General features: G+C 54.8%; 1 protein-coding gene across 1 annotated transcript in view; it reads right to left on the bottom strand.

The window, feature by feature from the left end:
• ZNF407 (zinc finger protein 407) overlaps window positions 1-25820 on the bottom strand; it is a 187423-nt gene that overhangs the window by 159346 nt on the left and 2257 nt on the right. The window contains exons 3-8 of the mRNA XM_012725807.1: window positions 21260-21327; window positions 20387-20590; window positions 19386-19583; window positions 19152-19241; window positions 10597-15265; window positions 5604-5718 (exon numbers count right to left, since the gene is read on the bottom strand). Coding sequence (XP_012581261.1) covers window positions 5604-5718; window positions 10597-15265; window positions 19152-19241; window positions 19386-19583; window positions 20387-20590; window positions 21260-21327 — 5344 coding nt within the window. The remainder of the gene's footprint in view (window positions 1-5603; window positions 5719-10596; window positions 15266-19151; window positions 19242-19385; window positions 19584-20386; window positions 20591-21259; window positions 21328-25820) is intronic.

The following is a 25820-nucleotide window of genomic DNA, read 5'->3' as shown; positions in this document are numbered from 1 at the left end:
ACTGCGGGGCCAGCCCCAGGAGTGAGCCCCTCAAGGACACTCAGCTGTTCCCCTCACTGCAGAGGCTGCGTCTGCCTCGCTACAGGTCATTGACACCCAGGGGCTGGAATAACTCCAGGCCCGACTGGCGCTTGGCGAAAATTCTAGAGCTTCTGCCCTGTGGGAGAACGGGAGCGGTGGTGAGAGAGGCGGCTGTGTTCTTTCGTCCTGGCCCCATCCCAGACAACTCCCCTGCCCCCCGACTATCCCCTGGAATCGCCCCTGAGGAAGTAGTTTTTCATAACCTGAATCCTATAACTGAGATCTCTCTCAGATTTTCAAGTTGTAAAGCGATTTGCATGCCAGAGATATGAAACAGTGGCCACTCACTACTTAAAAGTTACCCCAAGGACTCTGACGTCAGGAGTGCTGGTGTGTTTGAATGAGGAAGAGGCGGCAGGGTCAACTGTGCCATCCTCAACGACAGGGAGAGAAACGCAATTATCATGAGGCCTTTTTTATTTATTTCAAACTACAGACTAGGGTATTATTAAACTACAAGCACTAAACTATTGTGAAGATAAAATATACAATGCACCCTTCTATCTACGGCAAATCAGATTTTTCCCCAAACTGAGAAAGGCTGTACTTTACACTGCCACGCACACAATTCATGGCACAGAATCAAACAAACTTTTTCTATTTCTATCAAGTTAGCCAAACAGCCAGCTGAACCAAACACTTGCTTTATTTGGATACATCTGTAGTTATGATGAGTGTAATTAATTGTTCAGCTAAAAATGCAATTCCATGGTGCTTTTAATGATTTAGGTATACACAGCTTTAGTTCTCAGAGCAGACTAAAAATAGTGATTTTAATTTATTCCTGCTGCCTACAATTACCCACAACCATGTATTTTTAAATATTTCCAGCCTATAAAAATTACTAATTTTTGCCACTTGTGTTTATCTGCATTTCGACTTTGATTTGGATAAATTAAGCTCTCAAGTGCTCCTTGCTTTATGAAACTCTGCATGTTGTACACTCAACACAAATAAATGACTTGTACCATTAGAGGTTTAAATAATGTAATGTATTTCATGCTCAGCCTGAAGCTGGATTCCAATGAAGTTGCTAATGCACGTAATGATTAAGTGTAACTCAAATACTAACTGTGTTGTTGAAAACATGACAGGCAATAATTTGGTCTATTATATTCTGCCATTTAATTGCCGAGTACAGACATTCCCTGACACGTTATGAAGCAATGATTTACAATTATTCAAGCTGCAAAGGTCAGAAAGTGACATTATAATCATCTACATAGAGATCCCTTCTAATGCACAAAAACTAGGTAATGCCCCACACACACACACACACACACACACACACACACACAGAGAGTTTTGCTGCATTAGTAACTTTCTATTTAAGGTTCCTTAAACCAACTAAGAATAAACAGTTCATAAGCACATTAATACACAATAGGAAATGTCTAGAATCTTTGCAAGGATCTAAAGGTGGCAGATACTGGAAATGTTCTTAATCTCTCCTGACTGGGCAAATTCTATTCAAATATTTAAGCTCCATATGCAAGACTTAAGACTAGGCATGGAGCTATCACTCCGAAAATTACATAATCCCTAAATCTTTATCTGAATACCTAAGTCTCTGTGAATAAAGGTTCACAGAACACTAGGTATCATTTCCTAGGTTTGCTAAGATCACAGGCTGTTTACTAACTGTCCACCTTTTTAATAGGAACCAACACTGAAAAACAAAAGTTCAACCCAAACCTGAAGTGACCCCTCTCACCCCAATGAAAAGACAATAAAATCTTTACTTTTTTAGGCATATATTCTTTCTACTATAACATGTTCAATAATTTATCAACACTTGAGTAGGGAAAAATACTGCAATTACTTCGCGCAATACTTGAACATGACAAAGTGAAAGCGATACCGAAAATAAAGACATCGAATACCAGAATTTTAAAGTAAAACTCTGAGCAAGCAATTTTGCTGAGAGCACCTAAGTCGAAGCAAAAGCAGAGAACAGGCATGGCTGGGCGGGAAGGAGGTGGCCTGCAGTCAGCACACACCAGCACAAACATCCCAGCAGGAGAAACAAGCACGATTCAAGGCGGTAACCAGAACAACGGACACTACAAACAGCAGAAAAATAAAGAAAAGCGACAGTGAAAGGGAAAGAAAACAGTGGCCAGCCGGTGCGGCGGCTGGCTCACTTGGAAGTGCATCACTAAATACTTTTTAGTCTCCAGCTCACCAGCTGTACAAAAGGGATGATAAACACGCGGTAAGCCACCTCACAAAAATTTAGAAATCAATGATGAGATGGAGGTTAATTAAGTATACACTGAACCACAGCACTACAGAAATGCTACTATTGGAAGTCTTGTATTTACTACTATGTCTACGTCTACACAGAGAATTAAAGGGACTAAAGGAAGTTAACAAAGCATGGAATCTATAATGACCTTTTTAAGGTACTGAAACTTACAAGTTCTTGCTCAGCAAAAAAAATTAAAATCTCATACATTGAGCGACACTGTGTCTGAGCTAGTCCTAAACATGTCCCCTAGAATCACCACCTTCCGCACAAGGGGCGGCAGTGGTCTCTGCTTCTCCCCACGAAGCCCTGGCGGGTCCACAGTGCCACGCACTCTATAAACACACCGATAACGCTACAGAATTCCACTCTGATCACGCTCAGGTGTAAGAAAGACTGCTAAGAAACTGCACTGTTCAAAGACTGCTCCTCTCGAAAGTGAAAGTAAAACAACAGGGAATCTTGGTAACGTGGTCCTCGAAGAGCCACACTCTCCCCAGCTGGCCCCGACAGGAGCAGGAAGCTGGGCCCACAAAGCCCACGCCCGGGGTCTGCAGCCTGGCCACCGGAGCTGGGCTCGGAACACTCTCGGCGGACTCGCACGATGACACCCGACACAGGAGTACCGCTGAGGGGGAGCCCGGACCTCAGCCCCGAACGTCAAGATCAAAGGACATCAGCACACGCTGAAATCAAAGTTCAAAGACAGTTGCTTCAGCTCCGTCTCCGTAGGGAAGCCCATTGATGGGTATCTATGACCACTTATGTGAAGAAACCAGTCGATGACATATGATCTAAAACATGAACACAGAACTCAGCTCACCAAAACAGTCTGTGGTTTTCGTTCATTGTATCATAAAAAGCCTCTTGGAGAAAACCAAGAAATTTCTAAGCAAAAAACACGTAACTTCCTAACAATTTCGTCTGCACACGTGCCTACTTCCACATTAATCAAAACTATTTAAGAAAGAGTTGATTGCTTCAAATCCAACAATTAAGAGCTTGTTAATAAAGTTCTAAAAGAAACTAAGACACTAACCACGACAGAAAGGAAAACACGGGCCTTCTGCTTGTGACAGGAGGGAGTTAACGCTCCTGAAAGATCACTCCACCTTTTAAAGCCTGATTTTTTTAAAAGGTAAAATTTATAGCAATTAAAGCTAATGAAGAAATGCAGCATGAGCTGCTTATATCCAGGAACTAATAGGCCCACTGAGCATTTCCGAGAGTATTTAGCCGCCCGTGATAATGAATCGACGTTGTCAGTGATGTAGCGGGCCAACTGGGGCGGGGGCTGCCTGCTTCCACTTTGATTTTTAATCTGGGCACTGCCCTGTCCCTGTGCAACGCATGAAATACAGAACACCTAGGACGCGTTTTCTCCAGCACTGACTCGTCAGTGCTCTGTTTCAAGCCCACAGATGGCTGTGCTTCCTTCAGCACATGGATTCCTCACAACTTCCAGCCTCTCCGTGCAACTGTCTGCCCTGTAAAATGACTCTGACTTTTTAATCAAATTTCATTTTGAAAACCAGAACTGTGATTTCACAGTCATTTAAAATTCAACGACTACTGTAACTGTAAAGATACAGTGTGGGTCTGGCAATCCATCACACTTTCTGAACACACACACCTCTATGACAGTCACATAAAGCTGAACCCATCCACACGTGTCTGTGACTCTGCAGTCTGGGAATCAAACCTGTAAATCACGAACACCAGTACAGCAGTAAGTGGCAAACTGTATGTCAGCACTAAGTGTACATCAGTCAGATTATATAATGAAAGCCAATCGAGTATCTACTGGTTCTGTGCTACATGTTAGAAATTGTGCGCTTGAAAAAAATTTCTTCTTTTCTTTCCAGGATCTTAACCATCCTAGGAAAAGTGAATGGAATTAGATTTCTAGCGTCAGAATATGAAACTGTTTACTTGTTTTGCAGAAACGAGGAGGAAACTGCTTCTGTCACTTTAACAGCAAATTTTCACTAACGCAGGCCCTTCCTCTCTCCTACTAATAATACTCTTGCGGTAAAAACAACAAATGAGACATCTTTTAAGATCGCAAGACCTAGCACAATTAAAATGAGCCACTTGGCATTCGCCCTCTGCAGCTAAAAGTCAGAAGCAACAAAACTCATTCTCCCTCTGATCTTCAGGGGCTGTAGGGCAAAGGTCCATCTTCATTTACTTCAGCCGCAAGTCACTGAACCGTCAGTTCTGCCGCCGAGCGAATCACTGGCCGTGGTTAATCAGCCTGCTCGCAAAGTTATCTGCAAAACTCTCTGCGGTCAGAAACTGCAACTGCACCCTGGGATGAAACACACTGTCCCCCAAGAAACAGAAGCTGTTAGACCCCGAAGGTACTGCACGACAGCGCCGGCCGCTGAAAGAGACCGCCGGGGCCGTCTGCGCGCCGCGCCCATGGTCTGTGAGTGGCCACAAACGCAGGTCCCGAGGTTCACATAGGAGCTAGTAGGGCGCACTTATCAGCCGATGTCTCCAGCAGAGGGAGGGGCACGAAAATACATTTTTAATCAGGAGTAGGGCATTACAACCCAGCTCTAAATGCCCTGTGACGCACCACAGATGTCATGGCATTTGAAAACCTTTTAAACATTTTTGGTAAATGAATTAATTTTGCATTAAAGCATCTCAGCGCTTCCTACTAAACGCAACACAGTGAGTGGCCATTACACATCGCCGGTGATGCTTTGGGGGGAAGAATCATTAACTAAAGAAAGGAAAACAAGCTCCAAAGTAAAGTCCCAGGGAAACACACACGACGCGCTGCTTTGCAAGCTTCATCCCGCACTAGTCGGTAACCAGCTGTCTGAATTAAATCGCTACCTGTTTCTTTCCTTACGAACAAGCCCGGTGGATCAAAGAGCCATTAATGCGATTAAGATGAAAGCAGGATGGCAAAAGAAAAAATACATGTACATTTCTAAAGCTATATTATGTATTTTTTATGCCTTTAAATGGAATTTACAGTTCTCTCTGGCAATGTGAATGAACATCCTATAATTTAGTCAATTTACAGATTACAGGTTCAAATTGACCTTGGAGCCCATAAAATTGCTCATCTGCAGTACAGGATTAGGAGGAGGAGAAGAATGTCATAACTGCGGTAAGGAATTTACCCTAACAATGGAAAGGAGGACGCGCGCGCACGTTCAGCCACTCCGACTCAGCCCGCGGTGGTGTGGCGCCCGGACAGCGGCTCTCCTGCACATGCTCCAGGCGCCCAGGCAGCGCCCGCTGCTTTACTCACCCACAGACGTGACACTTGTACTCCCTCATCCCAAGGTGCCTTTTGACATGGTTTCTGGCATCGCCAAGCTGAGCTGTTGCAAAATGGCATATCTTGCACTTGAATGGTTTTGATCCTAAGTAAATTTAACACAAAATATAAAGCAAATTTGAATAATACATTCCTGACAATTTTTTTAAAAAGGCCTAAGTCTTAAACCATACTAGTAATATAAGTACAAATTTCTGCCCCCAAAATAGAATACCTGCATTCCTTTCCACCTTAACAGGCCTGCATTCCCTGATTATTCCACCAGGTAGACTTTAACGCTGCAGTGAGTGTTCCTAACTTTCACTAACATTCCTGCAGTTAAAACCACAAGTGATGTCACTGAGTAACACAAAGTTCATGAGATGAGCTAAATAATTTTTAATATTTCCCTTAAAATTCACAATCTCAAGTCTTTTAGCATTTAAAATGGGACCTTTTTTTAAGCAAATGCATACACAGTAGCTGATGTTTTTAAGTGTGAATTATCCTCACCTTCGCACTTCCTCCGTTCTGTCCTCGGAGTCTACTCACATTAACTGTGGTAGCTCAGATTTTTTTTGTCATTTATCCCACATGATTCCCTCTAGAGCTATTTTACCAGCATGCCATGTGTGAATGCAGTAGAAAGATCAGGAAGCTTTTATGACCACTTCGTAGCCAGAAGTGTGTGATGACTGCAAACCGGAAGTACTGACATTTGGTTGTCACTGATTTCAAGAACAAATGATTTCACACAAGAAGCAAAGGAACAGCCAAAACGCTAATCTCAAAACTGAGGAACTCATTTCAGAGTGGACACTCCTAAGCCATCAGGCTGTAGCCAGAGTGCAGTGACCGACAGACCAGCGGCGCTGTCCTGTGCCCATGCTCCTAGGAAGCAACACAAGCTCATCCTTGCCCAATTCTCTGACCACAAAACACTTCAGGTAAGTAAACCAAAATCATAAAATACACCAGAAAATCATGTCATATTCAGTACCTTCTGGTGAAGTATCTCCTCTGAAATCATCAGACAGCATGTGAAATATGTGAACTTTAATAAATATACAAAAAGCTCAAACTTAAAATTTGCACTAAATCTTACTTATCAGTGAACCTCTGTGCCTTGCCCTTGGGGAAAGAAATCCTCCAAGAATACTATGTGAAATTGAAGCCCTCCGTAAAAAATTTCATAGTCTTAAATTTCAATATAATTCCCAAAAGCTGACAAAAAAAGTGAAGCATTTAATTCTAATCTTCCAACAGAAATAAAAAAGTCAACAGAACTAAGCACGGGCAGACAAGGTTGAATATTTCACAGTTCAATGACAATGAAGCCAGATCTCTTAATACTTCCATTTCTACTGGCACAAGTAGATGTAAAATATACTTAGCACCTGAATGGTTCTATGTAGTCAGCTTTATATGTTTAAATGTCAAGAGCAGGTTGAGACTGCAGCTTACAGCAATCCCATTCTATCAATCACATTAGAAACTACAGTTTACCTAAATGATTCTGATAAAACTGAGTCTAGCGCTACGTGGAAACATTTCATCTCACCATGGAACTCTCTGCAGTGACTTGCGAAAGAAAACTGTGAACAGGACCGATGCACCTGTACCTTAGATTAAAGTGCACGGCAGGTAATAAGGATAAAGCGGGACATCAGTAGTTCAGTCGCCTCAGGCTCCACAGCCAAGGTGAAGCCCTCCAACCCGGGTGGGTCTGTAGGAAGGCGCTACTGGAGGTGGGCCCCGCTGCGCCCCCACAGGGAACCCCGCCTCCTGGGGCCGAGCCTTTGCCAGTTCACTTTAGCGCGCAGCTCCTTGGTGGAAACTCTGGCAGCTTCAGGTTTCAGGGGCCACTGCTGCGGCGCGCTGGCACCGCACGAGGGGGCATTTCGTGGCGTGTTCACACAGAAGCCACAGGGGCCCTGACCGTGTTGGCGTCGACCACCGAGGGACTGTATTAACATCTCCCTTCAGTGGCACAAGAACCTGAATACTAGGGGACTGGCGGGAATCCTTTCCTGTGTAAGAAGAAATCCCCTTTCACCTAACTGCCAACGTTTCCACTTTTAATCCTGCCGATGCACACACCAAGATGAATACATGTGCGTGAGGCGGACTCCATAAAACCGCGTGCTTCTAAGTCTGTGTCCCCCGCACATGATAATCACAGTAAGCCTGCAGCCTCGTTTTAAGCAGCTGCGGTCCTTGGGACAGGAGTAGCCTCAGTACGGCCATTTCGGGGCCCGTGAGGTTTCCCGAAAGGGGTGACCGACGAGGCTCCGCAGCCTGGCGCCTCAGCCGGGGCCTGCGGGTGTGGGCCCGGCTGCCTTCCCTCACAGCTAAGCAAACCTGGCCGCGGCACTGACTGAAGTCATGATCTAGGCCTTACAGGAGCCCAGCAATAGGCCTGTAACGCATCACCTAACGCCTCTCACTGCAGCTCCGTTCTATAATCCCCTAACCACAGAACACTTGATCTGCTCATTCATCTAATCACTCACTCAATAAAGAACACTGAGGGGCAGCAATCTGAGGGTGTGGAGACCGAGCTGTGAGAAGGGGGCCCCCTGCCATCACTGCGCTCCCAGCATGCCCATCCAGCTTCGAAAGCTCTCGTCTATGTCACCTCACTGCCAGCCTGCCGCGGAGACAGCCCCTGAGGTCACACACCCTCACCTCCCCACACAGGAACAGCCCCAAAGAGCAGAGCAACCGGGGCGTGTGGACACAAAGCAAGCGCATCAGGCGGGCCTCTGGCCTCCCCGCCTCTCCAGTGGCAGGCGAAACTGAAGCTTTCACAGAGGAACGTTGGGGGGACCACGTAAGTTTGGGGGGCTTGCAAGACAGGGGAAGCAGCACCCTCGCCTGGTCACACTGGCGGCTTCACACCAGTGAGCACTCAGGGGAGCCGGGTGCTTCTGCACTGCAATTCTTGATAACCAAACACATTCATTTCTTACAGTGCTGGTTTTATGGTGCTAAGGATGGGAGAAAAGGTTACGTAAAACATACAGTAAATCACAAAATATGGAAACAGGGATTGGAAGAGTGAGCCCTTTCCAGTTAGCCATTAATAGCCGTCTGCTAGCAGGGACAGAAACAAAGTATCCGAAAAGCAATTTATTTGAAGGTGCCCCAAGAAAAAAACCTTGGACTGAAAACCTTAACAGCAACTTGTCCCCCAAAATGACTTGCAAATTGAAATGGTTGCCTGGCGTGTGTACTCAGGAGGCTTCTGGTGCCTCAGAATGCAATAAAAATGTACTCGCTGATAAGCCGGGCACAAGATGTTAAAAGTATGCTAACTTTTACTAAATGTTACAATCAATGATGTAACTAATAGAAGCAGGGTTACTCTGTCACATACTGATAGTTACCTCACTTTCACATCCACATTAACTTGATTTTAAATGCAATTAATACATATAGTCAAGGAAGACTAATGGACTACATTCCGCACTTAACCTGGTGGACATTTTCAAATGGCACCAGTGACCAGTGCAAACCTATTTTGCATTGTAAACGACTAAATAAATCTTAATGGATTAAGAATGATCAGCTATCAACACACAAGGGAAATTAAGTGCTGAAATGCCTACATTGATTATTTTAAATTATTAGCCTTACTCTGTTCTTGAATTTGTATGCTTTTAGTGAGCTTTAACACATTTACAAGACTTATTGACTATAATTACAAGAGAATTCAAGTAATGGACACATCAATTATAAGCAACACGTCTTGACCAGACAGTTGCATAAAGAATTCTTAAAAGAGCTCCATTAGCATCTTCCCTTGGCTTTATTCAGTTTCATCTGCCGTAAGAAGGCCACAAGACAGTGCGCACTTTCTGCACACGTGGGCAAGCCTGACTTCTAAACTACGCCGTCTCCAAAAGTCAGCTGCCACCCAGCACCGGAGGAGTCAGTAACGTCCACAATACGCAACTGGGACTCGCGGCAAAACAATCCCATTTGTGGGAAGAGTCGGGATCAGGACACCAAGGGTCGCATCCGCTAGATGACTCTGAGGCAGGTCCCCACTGCTTTCCTCAGTGAAAAACTTTTTATCTATCTTTAATCACCCGAAACTATTAATAATGTTTCACACTCTTTTGTCTTCTTCCTTGTAACCATGCACTAAGTTTCAAAAACTGCATGAATTTAAAGTATAGCTTTAATAATAAGCCATTATTTAAAAGTACAGTAAAATAAACCTTACAGTTTTAATGAAAATATGTTCATTGAAATGTGAATTTATTATTCAAATCCACTCATAAATTCAACCATGGAGACAGAACTTGTCTAAGCAGTGCACAGTGATTTAGAAAAGCTGTCTATTTAAAATAAAGAATGTATGGCAGGTTTATAGAAACAGTGCAGTGAATTTTTACATAAATTTAGAACAGTGGCTTATGCATTTTCCACAAAAAAAGCTTGGTCTTTTTTTTTTTTTCCTACCTAAAATTATGGAGTAAAGTGGACCCTCCCCGGGCACCGAAGCCACTCTGGGTGCAGCCCCGGGAGAGCCCACCACCAGCTCAGTGACTTCCCGGTGCCAACCTGCTGTTTTGATTTTCAAGAGTAGACTCTTACTACCTGAAAGTAACACTTTGGGCTTAAACTGTCTGGCAGCGAGTGTCCTTCAGCCTCTCAAATTGTTTTAAAAAACATCGTTCCATTCTCCAAAACCACTGCATGTCCTCTGGCACGCAAGGCGCCCCTTCACAGACCTCAGCACCCGGAGGCAACGGAGCCCTGTGAGAGGGGACCGCGCGCAGGCACCCGGGAGACAGGCCTGCTGATAAAAGTACAAGAAATTCATCAAAAACTATGCGTAGGGCTCGCTAAGGCTCAGGGCCCCTGACCCCGCGGGCGACCGCCGGCCCCACACAGAGGCGCCAGGGAGCGGAAGGCCGCGGCCCGACGTGGGGGGGACACGCGCCGCCCGCCCCGGCCTGCTGCGCCCACCTACCTGTGTGCGTGCGGATGTGCGCCAGGAAGGCCATGGAGTTGCTGCTGCGGCACACCTTCCCGCAGTGCCTGCACACGTTGCCCTGGTTCTCCTCCCGCTCGCGGTTGATCTGCTCGGTGTCCTCCACGATGTACTTGTTGACCTCCCGCAGCAGCTCCTCGTGCTGCCCCTTGATGTGCAGGAACAGGCTCTGCTCCGAGTCGAAGGGCTCCGTGCACTTGACGCACTTGAAGGTGGCGCCCCCCTCGGGCAGCTCCTCCACGCTGGCCTGCTCGTTGCGCAGGTGGCCGGCGCTAGCCAGGTGCTGGTGCAGGTTGCTCTCGGTGTAGAAGGACTTCCCGCAGAGCAGGCAGTGGAAGTGCTTCTCTTTGGTCGGGTGCTTCATGGCGATGTGGACGTTCAGCCCGCTCAGGCCGTCTGCCAAGAAGCCGCAGTCATCGCAACGAATTCGCGGGGACTCGCCCAAGGAGGCCCCTTCAGATTTCTTCCTCTTCGCGCCCTGAGCTGAGTCTTTCCCGGGCAGCTCACTACCCCTCAGCCCTGTTCCGAGACCCTCTTCAGAAAGCTCCACCAGCTCACCGTCTTCAGGGCTCTTTATTCTTACTATGGACGAATCAAAACGGCCACAGCTGTACACGGCCTGGCCTTTATCATCAATACTGATTATCGTCTCGTACACGTCACTACTCTCCACTGCGCCCTCAGAAGCTGGGCCCTCCTCCTCCAAAGTGAACCTGGCTTCGTGCTGTGAGTGCACGAGAACGGCCTTGTTTTCCAGAGCGGAATCGGCTCGCATGCTTCTCAAGCCCCCTGAAGCCTGCGGACTTCCGCCTCTGCTCTGGCCGGTGGCCTCCAGGTCTTCCCGGGCGCCCGTCACTCTCATGGCCGCCGGGAAGGCGCTTTCGGCTGGAAGCTCTCCGTCTGGAGCCCCGGGACAGACGTGCGTGCTGCAGACCACCTCCCCGCTGCCGCCCCGATTGCTCTCGCCACGCAGATCGCCGGGGCCACTCAGCATCACGGCGGGGGTGGTTCTTTTCTCATAACTTGAAGCTGAGGTTCCTGAATTTTCATTTTGGACTTTGCTCGGGGAGCCACAATTAGAGGCAACGCTGAGGGGCACCATCTCCTCAGGGTGGATCGCTGTCTCCTTGACGAGGGGCTGCTGCAAAGTCTCACAGAGGGGGCGGTCGTCGCCGAGGTTAGACTCTTCCTCGGCCTCCCCCTCTGCAGACTCAGCAGCACAGAGCGCTCGGGCCCCGTCTAAGCTGGTGGGCTCCCCCGGCGCGGGACCGTCGGCAGGCCCGGCTGCCAGAGTCTCCGGGGGAGGGTCTGAAGTCATGTGAAGCTCCTCACAGCTCTGTGGCTGCCGCTCTTCGGGCACGATGACGCCCCCACACGCTCCTGCAGGGCCGGCTTCGACGCCGGCCGAGAGCAGGTGAGACTGCCTCTTGGCCTTGTGCCTCTCCGTGGCCGCGTGCCGGGTCATCTCGCGCGGGGTCACGGCGTAGTACTCGCAGGCCATGCAGTAGAAGGCGAACTCCCTGGTGTGTCTGCGCTTCACGTGCAGCTCCAGGGACGCCGCCGACTGGGCGCTGAAGTCGCAGCGCGCACACCTGTTGTCGCCCGCGCACACAGCGTCCCTCTGCGCGCAGGCGCCCTCCTGCGGGGCCAGGTCCTCCGGCTCCATTCGCGCTTGGCGCCTCCTGGCAATAACCTGGCCGTCAGCGTCCCCGTCGGTGGCAGGAAGGGCGGCCTCCAGCTCGACCTCCGCCGGGGGCCCGTCTTCTGCCGCTGGCTTTGCGGACGAGGCACCATCCGGGTCAGCGGGCTCGTGCGAAGGGCTCCCTGCTGAGCTGGCGTTTCTCCTACCGGCTTCCAGGTCGCCGCCTTCCGGGCCGACAACGATGTCTGCGCTCTGCCTGCCTTGGGCCTCGACCTCCACCCGACCTTTATGCTTCTTGGTGGCGCAGTGGCGTTCCATGTCCCCCTTGGTGACCGTGTAGTACTTACACACCTTGCACAAGTAGCTGTACTGGTGACTATGCTTCCGCCGGATGTGCACGGTCAAGTTGGTCGTGCTGGAGGCCAAGAGCCCACAGTGTGAGCACGTCCGAGATGTGCTGTTGCCCTTCGGCCTGCCTCTCTTCGGCATTGCGCCCAGAGCGGGCCCCTCGCCCCCGGCGCCCGCGGCCGGCTGAGACAGCTCGTGGGGGGTCAGCCTGTTCTCGATGCGGGGCTGCGCCTGGGCCTGCCCGCCTTCCAGGCGGCCCTCCAGCCTGCCGCCGCCGGGCGCGGCGAGCTCTTCTTTCTTGTCGCTCGCACCGATGCAGACCCTCTCGATGCATTCTTCGAAGCTTAAGCCGATGTTATTTTTCTTAGCGTTTTCAAGATGCTTGCTTCTCTTGATGTGTTTCTCCATGCCCTCTTTGCTCAGAGAATAAAGATTGCAAGCTTTACAGAGAAAGTGGTAGTCCTGACCGTGCCGAAGCTTGATGTGCCTGGTGAGGACCGTGGACGACCTCGTCTTGTAGAAACACTTCTTACACTGGAGCTGGGGCTTGTTCGCGTGCCGCGCCTCGCTGCCGAGGCCCGCCTCGGGCGGCCCGGGCTCTCCCTGCGCCGCGTGTCCCGACTCGTTCACGGAAAATTTCTTGCTCCCCAATTGTGAAGGGCCCAAAGGTAAAGTCTGAAAAACCAAATCGCTGTCCAGCGGCTGAGGGGACGGCGAGCGGCCCAGCACACGACGGGGCCTCTCGGCGGCCTCGCGCTCCTCTGCGCCCCCCTCAGACGCGAGGGGCGGGTCGCAGCGCGCGCACAGCAAGCCCAGGCCGTGCTTTTCCCCCACGTGCTCCGGCAGGCTGCGCTCGCTCGAGAGGGAGAGCGGACAGCACTGACAAGCCAGGCCAGAGGTAGTCTGCTGCTGCTGGTCATCGTGCGAATGCTCCTCGGAGGCCCTCCTGGACACGCTGGAAAGGCCGCACGTCTGGCAGGAGGACACCCCCTCCCGCGTGTGGCACTGTCTCACGTGGATTTCCAACCCCGGCCTACTTGCAGCGGGGAGGCCGCACTCTGCATCCGTCCACGACGTCTGGTGGTCCGAAGCTGGACTTGCGTTCAGAGAGTCCAAGGGGCACGGGCGGTGGGAGTCCCCTCCAGCCCGCTGTGGGTCCTGAGGGGCCAGGGGAGCCCCACATACACCGTGGACACTGGCACGCGCCCCGACGTGCCTGGGAGCTAACTGCGCATCAGCGGCTCTCGTCTGTGCTCTAAAGTGTTTCATGAACAGCCTCTGGGCTTCGTTGGTGCCTCTTTTACTAATTCCTAACAGGTTAAACCTTCTCTTTGCCTGACCTTTTAAGCTGAAAGTGGCACCCCGGCGCCGGAAGCTACTGCTCAGCATGACAACGTTCCGCTCGGGCCTGGGTTTCGAAGCGGGACCGGTTCTGTGCGCCGAGGGCGGGGTGTGTTTGGGAGACTGACCTAAGAGGCCCTCTGAGGTCACCGAAGGGCTCAGCTCCGTGTCCCGGCTCTCGGGGCTCCCGGCCACACCGCAGGGAGCCACATTTTCACCAGCCGCCTCCACCGTCTCCGAGAGAGGGCCCGTGGCGGGCGCCATGGCCACAAGGAGCGCGTTGCTGCTTCCCTTCCGCCTCAAGGTGCTTCCTCGGAAATCCTTGAGCCTGCTTCCAGCGTTCTGTGATCCTCTGGATACACTGTTCCTGGCTACTGGCTTAGCTCCTGGTCTTGCAGGGACACTTCTGGGCCCCAGGGCACATGGTTTTTGAGGAGAAGGCTGTTTGGTCAGGATCCGCACAAAGCCTCCACGGGCCGCGAGGTTCTGACGGCGGAGATGCGTTTTCCCGAGACGGTGTGCGTCCAGAAGGCTTTCTTCCGGACACTGAAAGCCACAGAGGTCACAGGAAAAGGCCTGCTGTGCCCGCAGCCCCGGCACGGCACTGCCCCCCGCCTCAGGGTCGCACTTGGGGCTCACGTGTCCCCCCGCCTGCTGCGCCCCACAGTCTCCTTGCGTCTCCAGACTGGCACCGGAAGGAGACAGATGCTCACACGGGCGGCACCTGAGAGCCACGTCCGAGTCTCCAGGAGCGCACGTGACGCTCATCTCCTGCGGGGACGGAGAGGGCCCCTCCGGGGCGAGGGACCCCCCTTCCTGAGCAGGCTTTTCTTCGGGACCTGTGCTCATGGCAGCAGCGTCAGCAGTGCCAGAGCTGCCCGCGGGGCAGAGGGCCTGGGGGGGGCTGGGGCCGCCCACCGAGCTGTCGCCCTGGGAGTCCGCCCACACTGCCCCGCCTCTACCCGAGCTTTTGGGGGTCTCTGTCCCAAGTGCCCCCTGCTCTCCAGACTGCGGGGACACGGCCTCGGCCAACTTCACACGCTTGGCAGCGCACGCAGGCCCCTCTTCCTCCAGGACAGCACCGTCCACACGTGACGACTCCGAGAAGCCCCTTTTGATGGTGGAGTGCTCGGCGGCCCCCGCGGGAGGGGCCCCCCCATCTGCGTCTCTCGGCGCAGCGGTTCCCACCGCCACGGCCTCTCTGGCGGCTTCGCCGTCCTCATCGCTCCCAGGTTTCTTCGCCACCTCCATCACCGTCCAGGGCGGCTGGCGTCCCTGGTGCCAGGCGTGGCCCACAGGCCCACAGGCTCCCCTAGTCTGCGAAGAAAACACACAGATGAAGCCACCGAGCATCAAGAAGACACACCGCGCGCCCACAGGCCCCCAAGTGACACTGGACGGAAGACGGCGTGAAAGTAGCCTCCAAGGGATTTTCTCTGCATCCGGATGGGACTGATAACATGGCGCGGCTCTCACCAGAGTGAGAGACGGCGTCCTCGGAAGCCAAGCCGTGGCATCTCCGGTCGAGAAAGCCACGCGCCGTGCCAGCTTGCCAGGGAGGCCCACACCGCCCCCCAGCGGTGCGTGTCCACACTAGTTTTTAAGCAGAGAAGCCCTGCTTTCAAGCCGTGTTCGCAGGCTCCTGTGCTGTAAGAGACTCGAGGAAAGCGCTGTGGTGGCCTCAGGAGTCCCGCCCGCCCTCGCTGCCCAGCAGTCCCCGTCCTGGTGCAGAGACACTGAGAAACAGTGACGCTGGCCCCTCAGAGCCAAGCACCTTCCTCGGGGTTCCTGAGCTGGCCCTAGCCACTTGCATACTGCCATCATCCACCAGCACTCCCGCTCAACCTCTCTGGCCAATGAAAAGTCACGCCTGCCCCCTGTCCATCACCAATTTCTGCATTTAACAGTCATTTCTGGTGTCTGAAGATCAATGGCACATGGAGATGTCAGTGGCAGAGGACAAACAAAGAAGAAAGTTTTTCGGGGAAAATGATTTTATTGAATAAAATGATTTAAAATCAATAAATATTGATTATATTTTTCATTATGCTATTTAATTCAATTAGAACATATCACTTTCCACTTACTTCATACATGATTGGAATTTTCAGCCAAGTGCATTCTGGTTTGATGCTCATAAAAACCCATCACGGTTGTCCCACAGCTAATGACAACTCTTTTTAACTGTGTTTTCCATCACAATGGTAAATCAAATGAAGCGCATGGCTTTGGCTGCTAAAAGTAGAACCCAAACACGAACACAGACTCACACACACACTCACACTCACACTGATGGCTTAAAAGCCAAAAACCCGGACAGCAGGTGAACTGCTCAGACTTGAAATTTCACATCACGGGGTGCTATGCAGTGCAAGGGGCGAAACGACAACCCGCTGCGTGACAAACACTTGTGACTCGCATCTGATAGAGGAATTAATCCAGAACAAATCAAGGACTCACGGAGTTCACCGATAAACGCCAACTACAGCGCAGGGCAGCAGTGTGCATCTCTGCGCCACGGCACAGCCCTCCGGAGCGCAGCGTGGGAGGGAGGCACCCACTCAGGGCGAGACGCACCGCGCGGGGCCCTGGCGGGCGCAGGGGCAGTGACCGCACTGCTGAGGGCGCCCAGGGCTCAGGCGCCTGCACGCCTCAGTGGGAGCGGCGAGGTGCTGCTGCGCCCGAGCCGCCTGGTGGCGCTCACGCAGGCAGGCTCGTGGCCAGGGGCCTCTGGGTACCCACGCAGAGCAGGACGCAGCCGCCTCGCCAAGACCGACGCGGGCAGGTGCATGCAGGCGAGTCGCAGGCTCCGCACGCCAGCGTTAGCCCACAGAAGGCACAAGCAAGGCACAGTGTCCACATGAAGAGACCTCTGAACACAGCAAGCAGGATGGTGCTCCCTCGGGGTCGAGTGAGGGCAGGCAGGGTGCTGACGACTTAAGGGCGTGGCTGGCTTTCTTTTCTGAAGGACTAAAATGTTAAAATTTACCACGGTGGTGGTCCCGCTACCTGCGATCAGACTTAAAGCCATTAAACGGTAATTTAAATGGGTAAAGTGTATGTAGGTCACTATCTCAATAATGCTGCTTGAAAATCTATAAATTATCGTAAAGACCTCTAATTTCTAAAATCTGAAAAAGCTGAATATGCATAGTTATTTACACCATAAGGTGTTCAACACTGCCTTCATTGCCAGTTCTTCACAATATGTCCTAAAAAGCAAACATTATCCGTGCGGCTGGCAGGTGTGAGGGAGCAAAGCTAGCCCTCATCATCACTTCCCTGGTGTGAGCCGCGTGTCTGCCACAAGGCCTCCTGCCGCGTGTGCACTGGCCAGACAAACGGCCTGAGAGCACGTGCACAGGAGCCGGAGGATGGGGCACCACACGCACGTGGGCAACGCCCTTGCAGCTGAGGCAGTGGTTTCGCCTCAGGGCTTGTGGTGGGCGACTCGGGAGGCGCGAAGGGCGAGCCCGCAGCTGACCAATCTTCCCCTGCGACCACGAGGCGCCAGGCAGCCCCGGTGGCACTACAGCCCAAGCACGACACCAGCCCCGCGCCCTAGGCTTCCTCAGGAGCTGGATCGTCCACACGAGGCCATCCACTCTGGCAAGGTGAGACACAGGCCAGGATTCATTCTCGTGCATGCCACAGCTCGAAAAAGAAAAAGACTGAAGTCCACGCAACGCAGCACAGCACAAGGGGCATCAGGCCCGGGGCAGCGCTCCCTGAGGCAGTGCGGCGGGCGAGGCCCAGCTCGCCATCTGGAGGGCGGAGGGAGGCAGAGCCCGGGAGCCCAGGCAGCGGAGCTCAGGGCGTGCAGAGGCGAGTGCCGGGGCGGCCTGCCACGAGTCCTTACCCAAACAGAAGGCAGGCTCCTTCCCCACGGGGCTCCGCGCAGTCACTCGCCCCAGCCACCGCGACGCTTCCCAGGAGGTAGGTTCAGCCTTTCCAGACCTTCACAGAAAGGGAAACGCACCCGCAGCTGCGGCCGCGGCCCGGCTCCCCGGCTCGGCACAGTGGCAGCCGGCCAGGGGGCTCCCTCCCAGCGGTCTGCGCTGTGGCACCACCGTGGCCACGGCCTCCCACTCCCGTGGCCATCATCCACGTCTCCCCTAAAGACAGACTTTCGCTGCCTCGGTGTAGACACCCAGGAGCGGCACTGCAGGCTCACGGCGGCTCCTTCCTTCGGGACAAGGCGCAGGCCTGGGGCGCCGCAGAGGGCGCGCCTGGGTCCCCGCCTCAGTGCCTGCAGCCAGTGCCGGCTGCCTGAGAACAGCCGTGGGCGCTCCTAGCGAACCGCAGGCGTGGGTGGTGTTTCCTAGGTGCAAAGTCTTGCCAGAATCTCCGTTTCACAAGGGTCTTCTCTAGGTTCATTTTACTATGTCTTTTGATAAGCAGTTTCAAACTTGGAGGAGAGCGGCTTCGTGCCTGTCTGTGCTCAGTCTCCCCAGCTAGCATGGTCTTCCATCCGCCGGCAGCCTCGAACAGCCCCAGCACACAGCTGCGCCAGATGCTGCGCACCGCGTCGGGGTAAGAAGGTCCCCTCCCTGAGGATCTGGGGCGGCGGCAAACTGCCCCCAGCTTCCCAACAGTCTCCGAGGCGCGGCTGCAGGCGGCACAGCGCCCTCAGCTCTGGGCTGCAGAGTGTGAGTGAGGCAGTGTGAGGGGCCCGAGCACAAGTTATGCGTTACGGCGGAAGGCAGGCCGCAGAGGTGCGTTCTCTAAGACGCCGCGTCCAGCCGCCTCTTCCTCCCCAGCGTCTTGGTGGCCCCGGCGGCTCCGCAAGGCCGGACCAGGCCCTGGCACCAGGGGGACACAGAGCTGATCTGGGAGACCACGTGTGTAAGTCACAGCACATTTGTTTAGAGTAAACGGCATGGGCGTTGACTCAGACTATGGCGAGGCTGAAGAATGCCAACTGCGTCACGTAGCGGAGCAAGGCGACCACCTATATAGCGGCCCCAGAAGCCGAGACAGAGAAGACGTTTCCCCGCTGGTGCTTGGATTAGTGGATAATGCAGTCTCTGAGTGAGTCCGGAAACACGCCTAAGAAGCTCGCATCACGCATCTGAGGGACTCTGAGGATGCCACGCTCCTCGCTGCCCCAGGCGCGTGCCCACGGCAGCCACAACACGCAGCAGTGGCACGGAGTGCACGCGAGGCCACGTGACCACACGTGACGTGCACTAAGACCCGGCACCAGGTGAGAGAGGAACCGCGCCTCCACAGACAGCGCTGGCTCCGAAGACAAGATCACCACGGCAGACTTGAGGACCAGAACTTTCTCTGGCTGCGGGAGCGGGCAGGAACAGTCAGGCACTTCAATCTGAACAACGGCCCAGGCCGCGCGCACAGGGGAGCTGGCCAGGTGTCGGCTCCCGCCTGGGCCCCGCCACCGTGACGCTCCCGCAGGCAGGAGGTGGCCAGGGCCCACCAGCCCGGCAGCGGGAAGCCCGCGAACCACCCGCCGGGAGGACGGCTCTGCAGTGGGGAAGACGAGCGCAGGTCGGCAGGCGCAGCGACCGTGTGTCCCATGGGTGACGCCGCTGGGGCCCAGGCCCGGGGTGGCCGCAGCAGGCCGCAGCGAGGCGGTGCAGTGCACGGCAGGACGGGCTGGAGGCGCTGCTCGGAGCTGTGGGCGTTTGCCCCGGCGTTAGTGAAGGCAAGGGTGGGGGGTGTCAGGGCAGACTGTTGGCGACGAAGATGTCTTCTTCAAGCAGAATTTGAAAATCTCTCTGGGCAGTCAGAGGCAGTCCGCATCCTCCTCTCAGCAAGCGCCGGATTCCGCGGAAACAAAGCGCAGGACAGAGCAGGCAGCGGCCCCGCCCGCCCAGAGCGGCAGCCCCCCCGGGACACGGGCCTATCCGAGTCTCGGATCCTGCTCACAGCGAGGCTGCAAACGCCACCAGCCCCGGGACTCGCGCTAAGGCAGTGTGGCGTCCCGAAGCCGCGTCTTCTCGATCGTGAACTCTCCGGGACAGCTGCAGCCCCGCGCAGCCCTCCCGGGCCACGGGGCCCATCTGCAGCCCCACCTCCGGTACCTCCTCGCGCCCAAGTGCTCAAGTACTTGTCCACTGATTAAAAACACACACACACACAAATCACTTTACCTTCCATTTTACCTACAAAAATGAGCTCGCCAAGAAACTCCCCCCAAGGCCCCTGCTCTAGTTAAAATTCTCTCTGCTGTGATTTAAAAAGAAAAGTTTCAAGAAAGAATCACACTCTCATATCCACTTTAGAACAGTAATAAAACAATCAGTGCAGCCTTCTGATGACACCTGCTGGCCACTTCTCACAGAAGCTTCTCCCGCATTCTGAGTCATCGCTACAATGATCACAGAAACCTAACTATGCCACTCGTGCCCCGCGCCACCTTGACACGGCGGCAAGTGTGGTTCGCTCATCTTCCCCTCCGGCTCATCCTGTCCTCACCCGCTGCCCCGTGGTCTGCACGTCCCGGCTTCCTCGTGACAGGCACCGCACCAGGGCCACGCTGTGGCCGGCCACGGGCTGCCCCACGCACAGGGACCTCCAATAGCGCCGCGGGCTCTGCCCTCTCTCAGGCAGTGCTAACAGTGAGGAGTCGGGCGGCCGAGGCACCACGCGGCGCTCCCAGGCAGCGGGGCGGGGGGCTCCCTGTGCCGCCACAGGCCGCAGGGCAACAGCTCACTCCAGCGCTTTCTCAGCCCCCACTTTTGACGGGACTTTTCATTAGAAAGGTCTGGCTTATCACCACACGATTCCATAGTGTGAAAAGCTTCCCAAGCCCACACGTGATCTGCTGGGGAGCCCTCCGCGGCTGTCACAAACAACGCCAGGCCCGCGACGTGGGGCAGCCAAGGGGCTGGAGCTTCGCGGGACCCTGCTCTCTGGAGCTGACCCCCAGAGACGCCGCTGGAGCGGACCATAGCAGGGTCCTGACTCACACACAGAAACCACTTCGTTGTGGAAACGCTTAAAATTACAAACTGAACCACTTCTTCCATGACAAGAGGGCAACGACTTAACTCCCCAGGGCCATTCAACAGGTGACGCTGCGGCGACGTGAGTAAGCACGGGTGTAGCCGCTCCGGCTCTCTCCGGACCTGGCCACGCCGCCTCACTGCCTGACAACAGGCCGCAGGGCTCCCTGAGGGCCATGTCTGGAAGCCTGCACGTGTCGCTCCCACGAGGCGCTAGTGGGGCGCACACTCTGGCCCACCCTTCCAGGGTAGAGCTCACCCCCAGGACAGCTGGCCTAGTGGCCTGCCATGTGGTAAGGAGATCGCACCGCGAGGGTGCCCACTCTGCAGGCGAAGTCCTCACGGGCACCGAGTGGCTCCTGCAGAGCCCCTGGGGGCAGCTGGTACCCACTTTAGAGGACAGGCAGCCACCTGTGGAGAGCCGTGGGGTGAAGAGCTGAAGCTCCACAGGAACTGGGGGACCCGCTGACAGCATGCAGTGAGGCACATGGAGAGCGGCCCCGCGGCCCCGGGCAGCCTGCGGTGCCTACAGGCCAGCAGACCCAGCACAGGAGCCTCAGGTGCCCCGGAGCCGGGAGTGCCCGGGGAGCCCACGCCCACAGCCCGAACCCACAGAGACCAGGAAATGACAAAGGACACTGCGTTAAGCTCCTGTTTCGTCAGCAGGTCAGGCAGCAAGAGCAAACACACAATCCCCTCTCCTTGCAGCCCGCAAGGGTGACCAGGCTCATGCCCGGGCGCTGAGACCGCCTCCCGAGCACACCCCACCGGCAGGTGGGCCTGGTGGCGCGCTCGCATCTGAGCTCACTGAAGCGTTAGCGCTTGGACAACTCAGTGGGTCCTCGCCACTCCCCAAGTCATGTAGGAGGCCGCGTGCAGTGAAAACCTGAAACAGCAAAGCCAAGCGTTATTAGCGGGCGAGCTAGGGGAGAGAGGAGGGCGCCGGAGATTTTTATGTGGATGCACATGGAATTAAAGGAACCCTTAACACCTCCCCAAACGCTAAGCCCGGGGGAGATGACCCTTCACGCAGGCCGCAGGACCCCGGGCTCGGAGGCCACAGCCTACAGGGCTTCGTTCCCCAGCGTGACAAGGTGGCCCGGACAGCGAAGGCCTGAGCTTCAGGGCGTGGAGCCAGGCGCCACACCCACCTGTGATGGCCCAGCCCGGGCTGCCCATCCTAGGAGACGCGGGGCCTGACAGCGGGCGCCTAGGTAGGCGCCATCTCGCTCCCAGTCACCGCACACGCCATGGCTGAGGGATCTGAGGATGCCCTTCCCCAGCCTCGCTGAGCCCCGCAGGTTGCCACCCAGCACCCCCAAGTCTGAGGAGTGGGAGCAGGGGAGCTGGGCTGCAGGAAGCTCCCAGGTACAGCCTTCGACCCAAGCTGTGACCCCGAGGGGGAAGTTAGGGTGTGTGCTTGGCCAGAGGGCAGAGAGGCACAGTCACCAGAACCGAGCCATGCAGAGCCCGCCCGGGCGGCCATTACGCAGACCCCAAGCCCCCCGACCAGACACCCCACGCTGCCGGTGAGGAGGCATGTGTGCACACGCTCACACACGAGCGCACGCACACCCCCACACTCACGCTCACATGCACACATGAGCGCGCACACACGCATGCGCGCACACGCACACACGTGCCAGAGTGACCTCCACCAGCCCAGCCTTCCATGGCTACCTCTTTTTTTTTTTTTTTAAAGATTTATTTATTTGTGCATACAGAACTGGGGTACAGGCCAGTGGCTCAAGGGTGGTGAGAGGCTTCACCAGAGACAGAGCGGGGAGCAGAACAGGCAGATCGACGAAGCCCACTGCTGAGGGGAGCAGCGGGCGGGTCAGGAGAGGTCTGCCGCGCCATGTGGTTTTCTTCGGGGCAGGCGGGGATCGAACTCATGAGGAAGCGGCTCTAGATTCTCAGTGCTGTGCTTCAACCCGCTGCGGCACCAGGGAGGGCCCGTGGCTATCTCTTTTTTCAACTTCCTACACTGGAAGCATTATTTCCCAAACACCAGTGACAAAGTTAATTTTATGACAACCTTGAGTACCCATCGCCGTCAAAAAGGTTTTACACAAAGTGAAAATCTAAAACACCCCCACTCCAAGGGTATTTTCTGGATCAATTCTTTGTTGTTATCTCCACCTCACTGTTTTCTAAAGAAAGCTGTTATTGGTGCAGAAAAACAGGACAATAGGAAAGGAGCAAAGGTTGGATGAGTAAAGTAAAAAAAGGAAAGACCGATGCCACTGAAGAGCAGCACGCAGGCGGCCGGCGCCCCGCGCCTCCCGAAAAGGTAGCTTTACTACCGGCGGGACGGGTCACAACGGGGCAATCTCTTACGACCACAGGCATTATAATGAATTTTCTTTACAGCTACAGAGAAACGGGATATACCGTTTCACATCAAATACAACAGGCTGTATAAATTCTTCTGCCTATTTATTGTAAAATATAATTTCATCTATAAAATCCGTCATGAAATATTAAAACTGAAACAACAGAATTTATGCCCTTTACTTAATTCAGTTTAAACGGCTCGTCACTAGGAGAGGGGGTCACGGTGCTAGAGCCCCCTCCTCATTGCGCGCTTCCATTAGCCCTTGATTTTCAGGAATTTATCAATGGCCAGAAAGGCAGCATCCGCGATAGAAGTTAGTGTACTCTCCTGAAATTTCCCTCCACCTCTTCCCAAAAGGCCCAGAGAGCGGAGCACATCACATCGGAGTGCCAGGAAGGGGATGAGGAGAGCAGGGCGAAACACACCTGCGCAGGTCGCAGGACACAGCCGGCCGCTCCTCCGGCCGCGGCTCCCTCTGGGAAACGAACAGGAGGGCTGAGAGCCTCGCCCGGTGAGAGGACCCTCTCGAGGTGAGGCGACTGCTGACATTGGCCAGGGCAGGAAAAGCAGCCTCGTGAGGGGCCTGTCTCGCCCCACCTTTCCAGAAGGCAGCTCTGGGGGGCGGGGAGCCCCTGGACGCTGGGCCCCACGGGTGCGCAGCCCCTGGGGAGAAGACGCCAAGGTGTCTTCAGGGGAACTGAACGGGACTGCAGGGGAACAGCAGAGAACCCAGGAAACTCGGTAATTCCAAACGTCAGTAAGTCGACGTGACATGAAACTATCAGGTCTCTGACCCCGGCGTACACATGAGGCCCGCAGGAGCCGAGTGCCAACAAAGTGTATTTAGAAGAGAGAAAAGCTTCAACACTAGATTTGAAGTCCAGAGTGTGGATCAAGTCCTCTTGCCTAACAATGCTCATCATCTCACCCCACTCAGGAATGAGGAGATTTCAGGTGATTTTTTTTTTCTCCCTCCTGGCACTTTTCTACACTTTACAAAATATTTACAGCGGGAGAGGCTGGGAAACTGAGGGGGAACCAAAAAATCGCTACACGTGGCTGAAGAATGAAAAAATGTGACGACGACTCTCAAGAGGAGTGAGAGCCGGCACAGAGAGCCTGAGCCTGCCCCGGGGCGACCTGAGCACCCAGCGGCGCAAGCAGAGGCAAGTCAGGGGCTTTGAGAACAGGAGAGACGCTCGGGGTCTGTGGTACCAAGGAACACCAAGCAACGGGTCTCCAGAACCGGCGGGGGAAGGGCAGCGCCCGGCCCACCCGCAGAGGGGCCCCTGGACAAGTGGCCGGCCCGGGGCAGGGGCGAGGCGGGCTCCCGGGAGCCGGGGGTCAGTCCTCGTGTCGGGAAACGGACGGTGCTCTTCGGGAACGCCGCGCGGAGAGGCGGGCGCGCTCCAGGTGCCCTCCGCCAGGCTGGGCGGCCTGCCTGCGCGGCCAGCACTGAGCGCCACCCGCCGGCTTAGCTCCGAGGGGCGGCCCACCCACCAGTGACAGACGGGCCGGAGGGTGGCCAGCACGTCACACCGGCCAGGAGCCAGATGGGAATCGGATGGATGAAAGGCAGGTGCCCGCGGCAGGACGAGTGGGGGGAGTTGAAGTGTCGCCCGCCAACCGCCTCAGCCCACCGGTTGGGGGCACAAAGTAACGTCCTCGGTGAGAGGCGGGTGTCAAGGTGCAGCCTGGCGTGACCCCGGCACCACAGCACCGCCGTGCTGAGCACAGCCGAGACGGCAGCGCTGGTAGCATCGAAAGGGAGAGCCGGGTACGAGTGACCCGCACGGCCGTCAGCGCCGGGAGCCAAAGGACCGCTGGGAAGCGCGGCAGCTGCAGGCCGCCAGGGCCACGCCACGAAGGGCGCCCCAGGAATGGACAGACAGCACAGTCTCAAGATACATTTGGGGGTGTGTGCTAGAAAGGTCTGGCATGCGAGTCAGTGGCCCAATGACAGCCTTGCCCACTCCTCCAGCAGGTGAGCACCCAGTAGGCTGAAGGCCAGACCAGACAAGAAGGGGGCGAAGCCAGGTCCACTCCCCAGGGTGCTGAGCACGGGGCTCGAGCACCCCATGGAGACTGCCTGCCCGCCCGCCCCCCCCCGCCGGCAGGGCAGACGGGCCTCTTCGGCCTCGTGGATCGTGGGGCAATTCCTGGAAACGCCCGCACCTGCGCCGATGTCCTCCACGTCTGCTCCTCCCGGGGGCCTGACCTCGGCTGCTGGCACTGAGGGTGGCTCCAGAGGCCCAGAACTTCAGCGCTGTTTCCGGACTGGTTCTGAGGCTCCTGGAACAGACTCGCTGGTCGAACTAGACTCAAGACTGTTCCCAGTGAAGAGTGTTCGGACAGTCCAAGGCGAGAGCTGTTTACGGAGCTGCAAACGACCTGCACTGGACACGCCTAACCAGCCACTTGCAACAACGAAGCAGCGCTGAGCGGCCCTGATCTGTCCGAACAGGTCAGCAACGAAGGGCGAGCGCCGTGGCTGGCTCTGAAAGTGGAGGCGGCACTCAGGGCGCGGAGCCCAGTCCCGGCGCAGCGCTGGCGGCGCCGAACCGTG

This window comes from Condylura cristata, unplaced genomic scaffold (genome assembly GCF_000260355.1).
Source record: "Condylura cristata isolate star-nosed mole 26May11 unplaced genomic scaffold, ConCri1.0 scaffold00016, whole genome shotgun sequence".
Lineage (NCBI taxonomy): Eukaryota > Metazoa > Chordata > Mammalia > Eulipotyphla > Talpidae > Condylura > Condylura cristata.
Note: the sequence above shows the minus strand (reverse complement) of the source record. Positions and strands in the feature narration are given on the sequence as shown.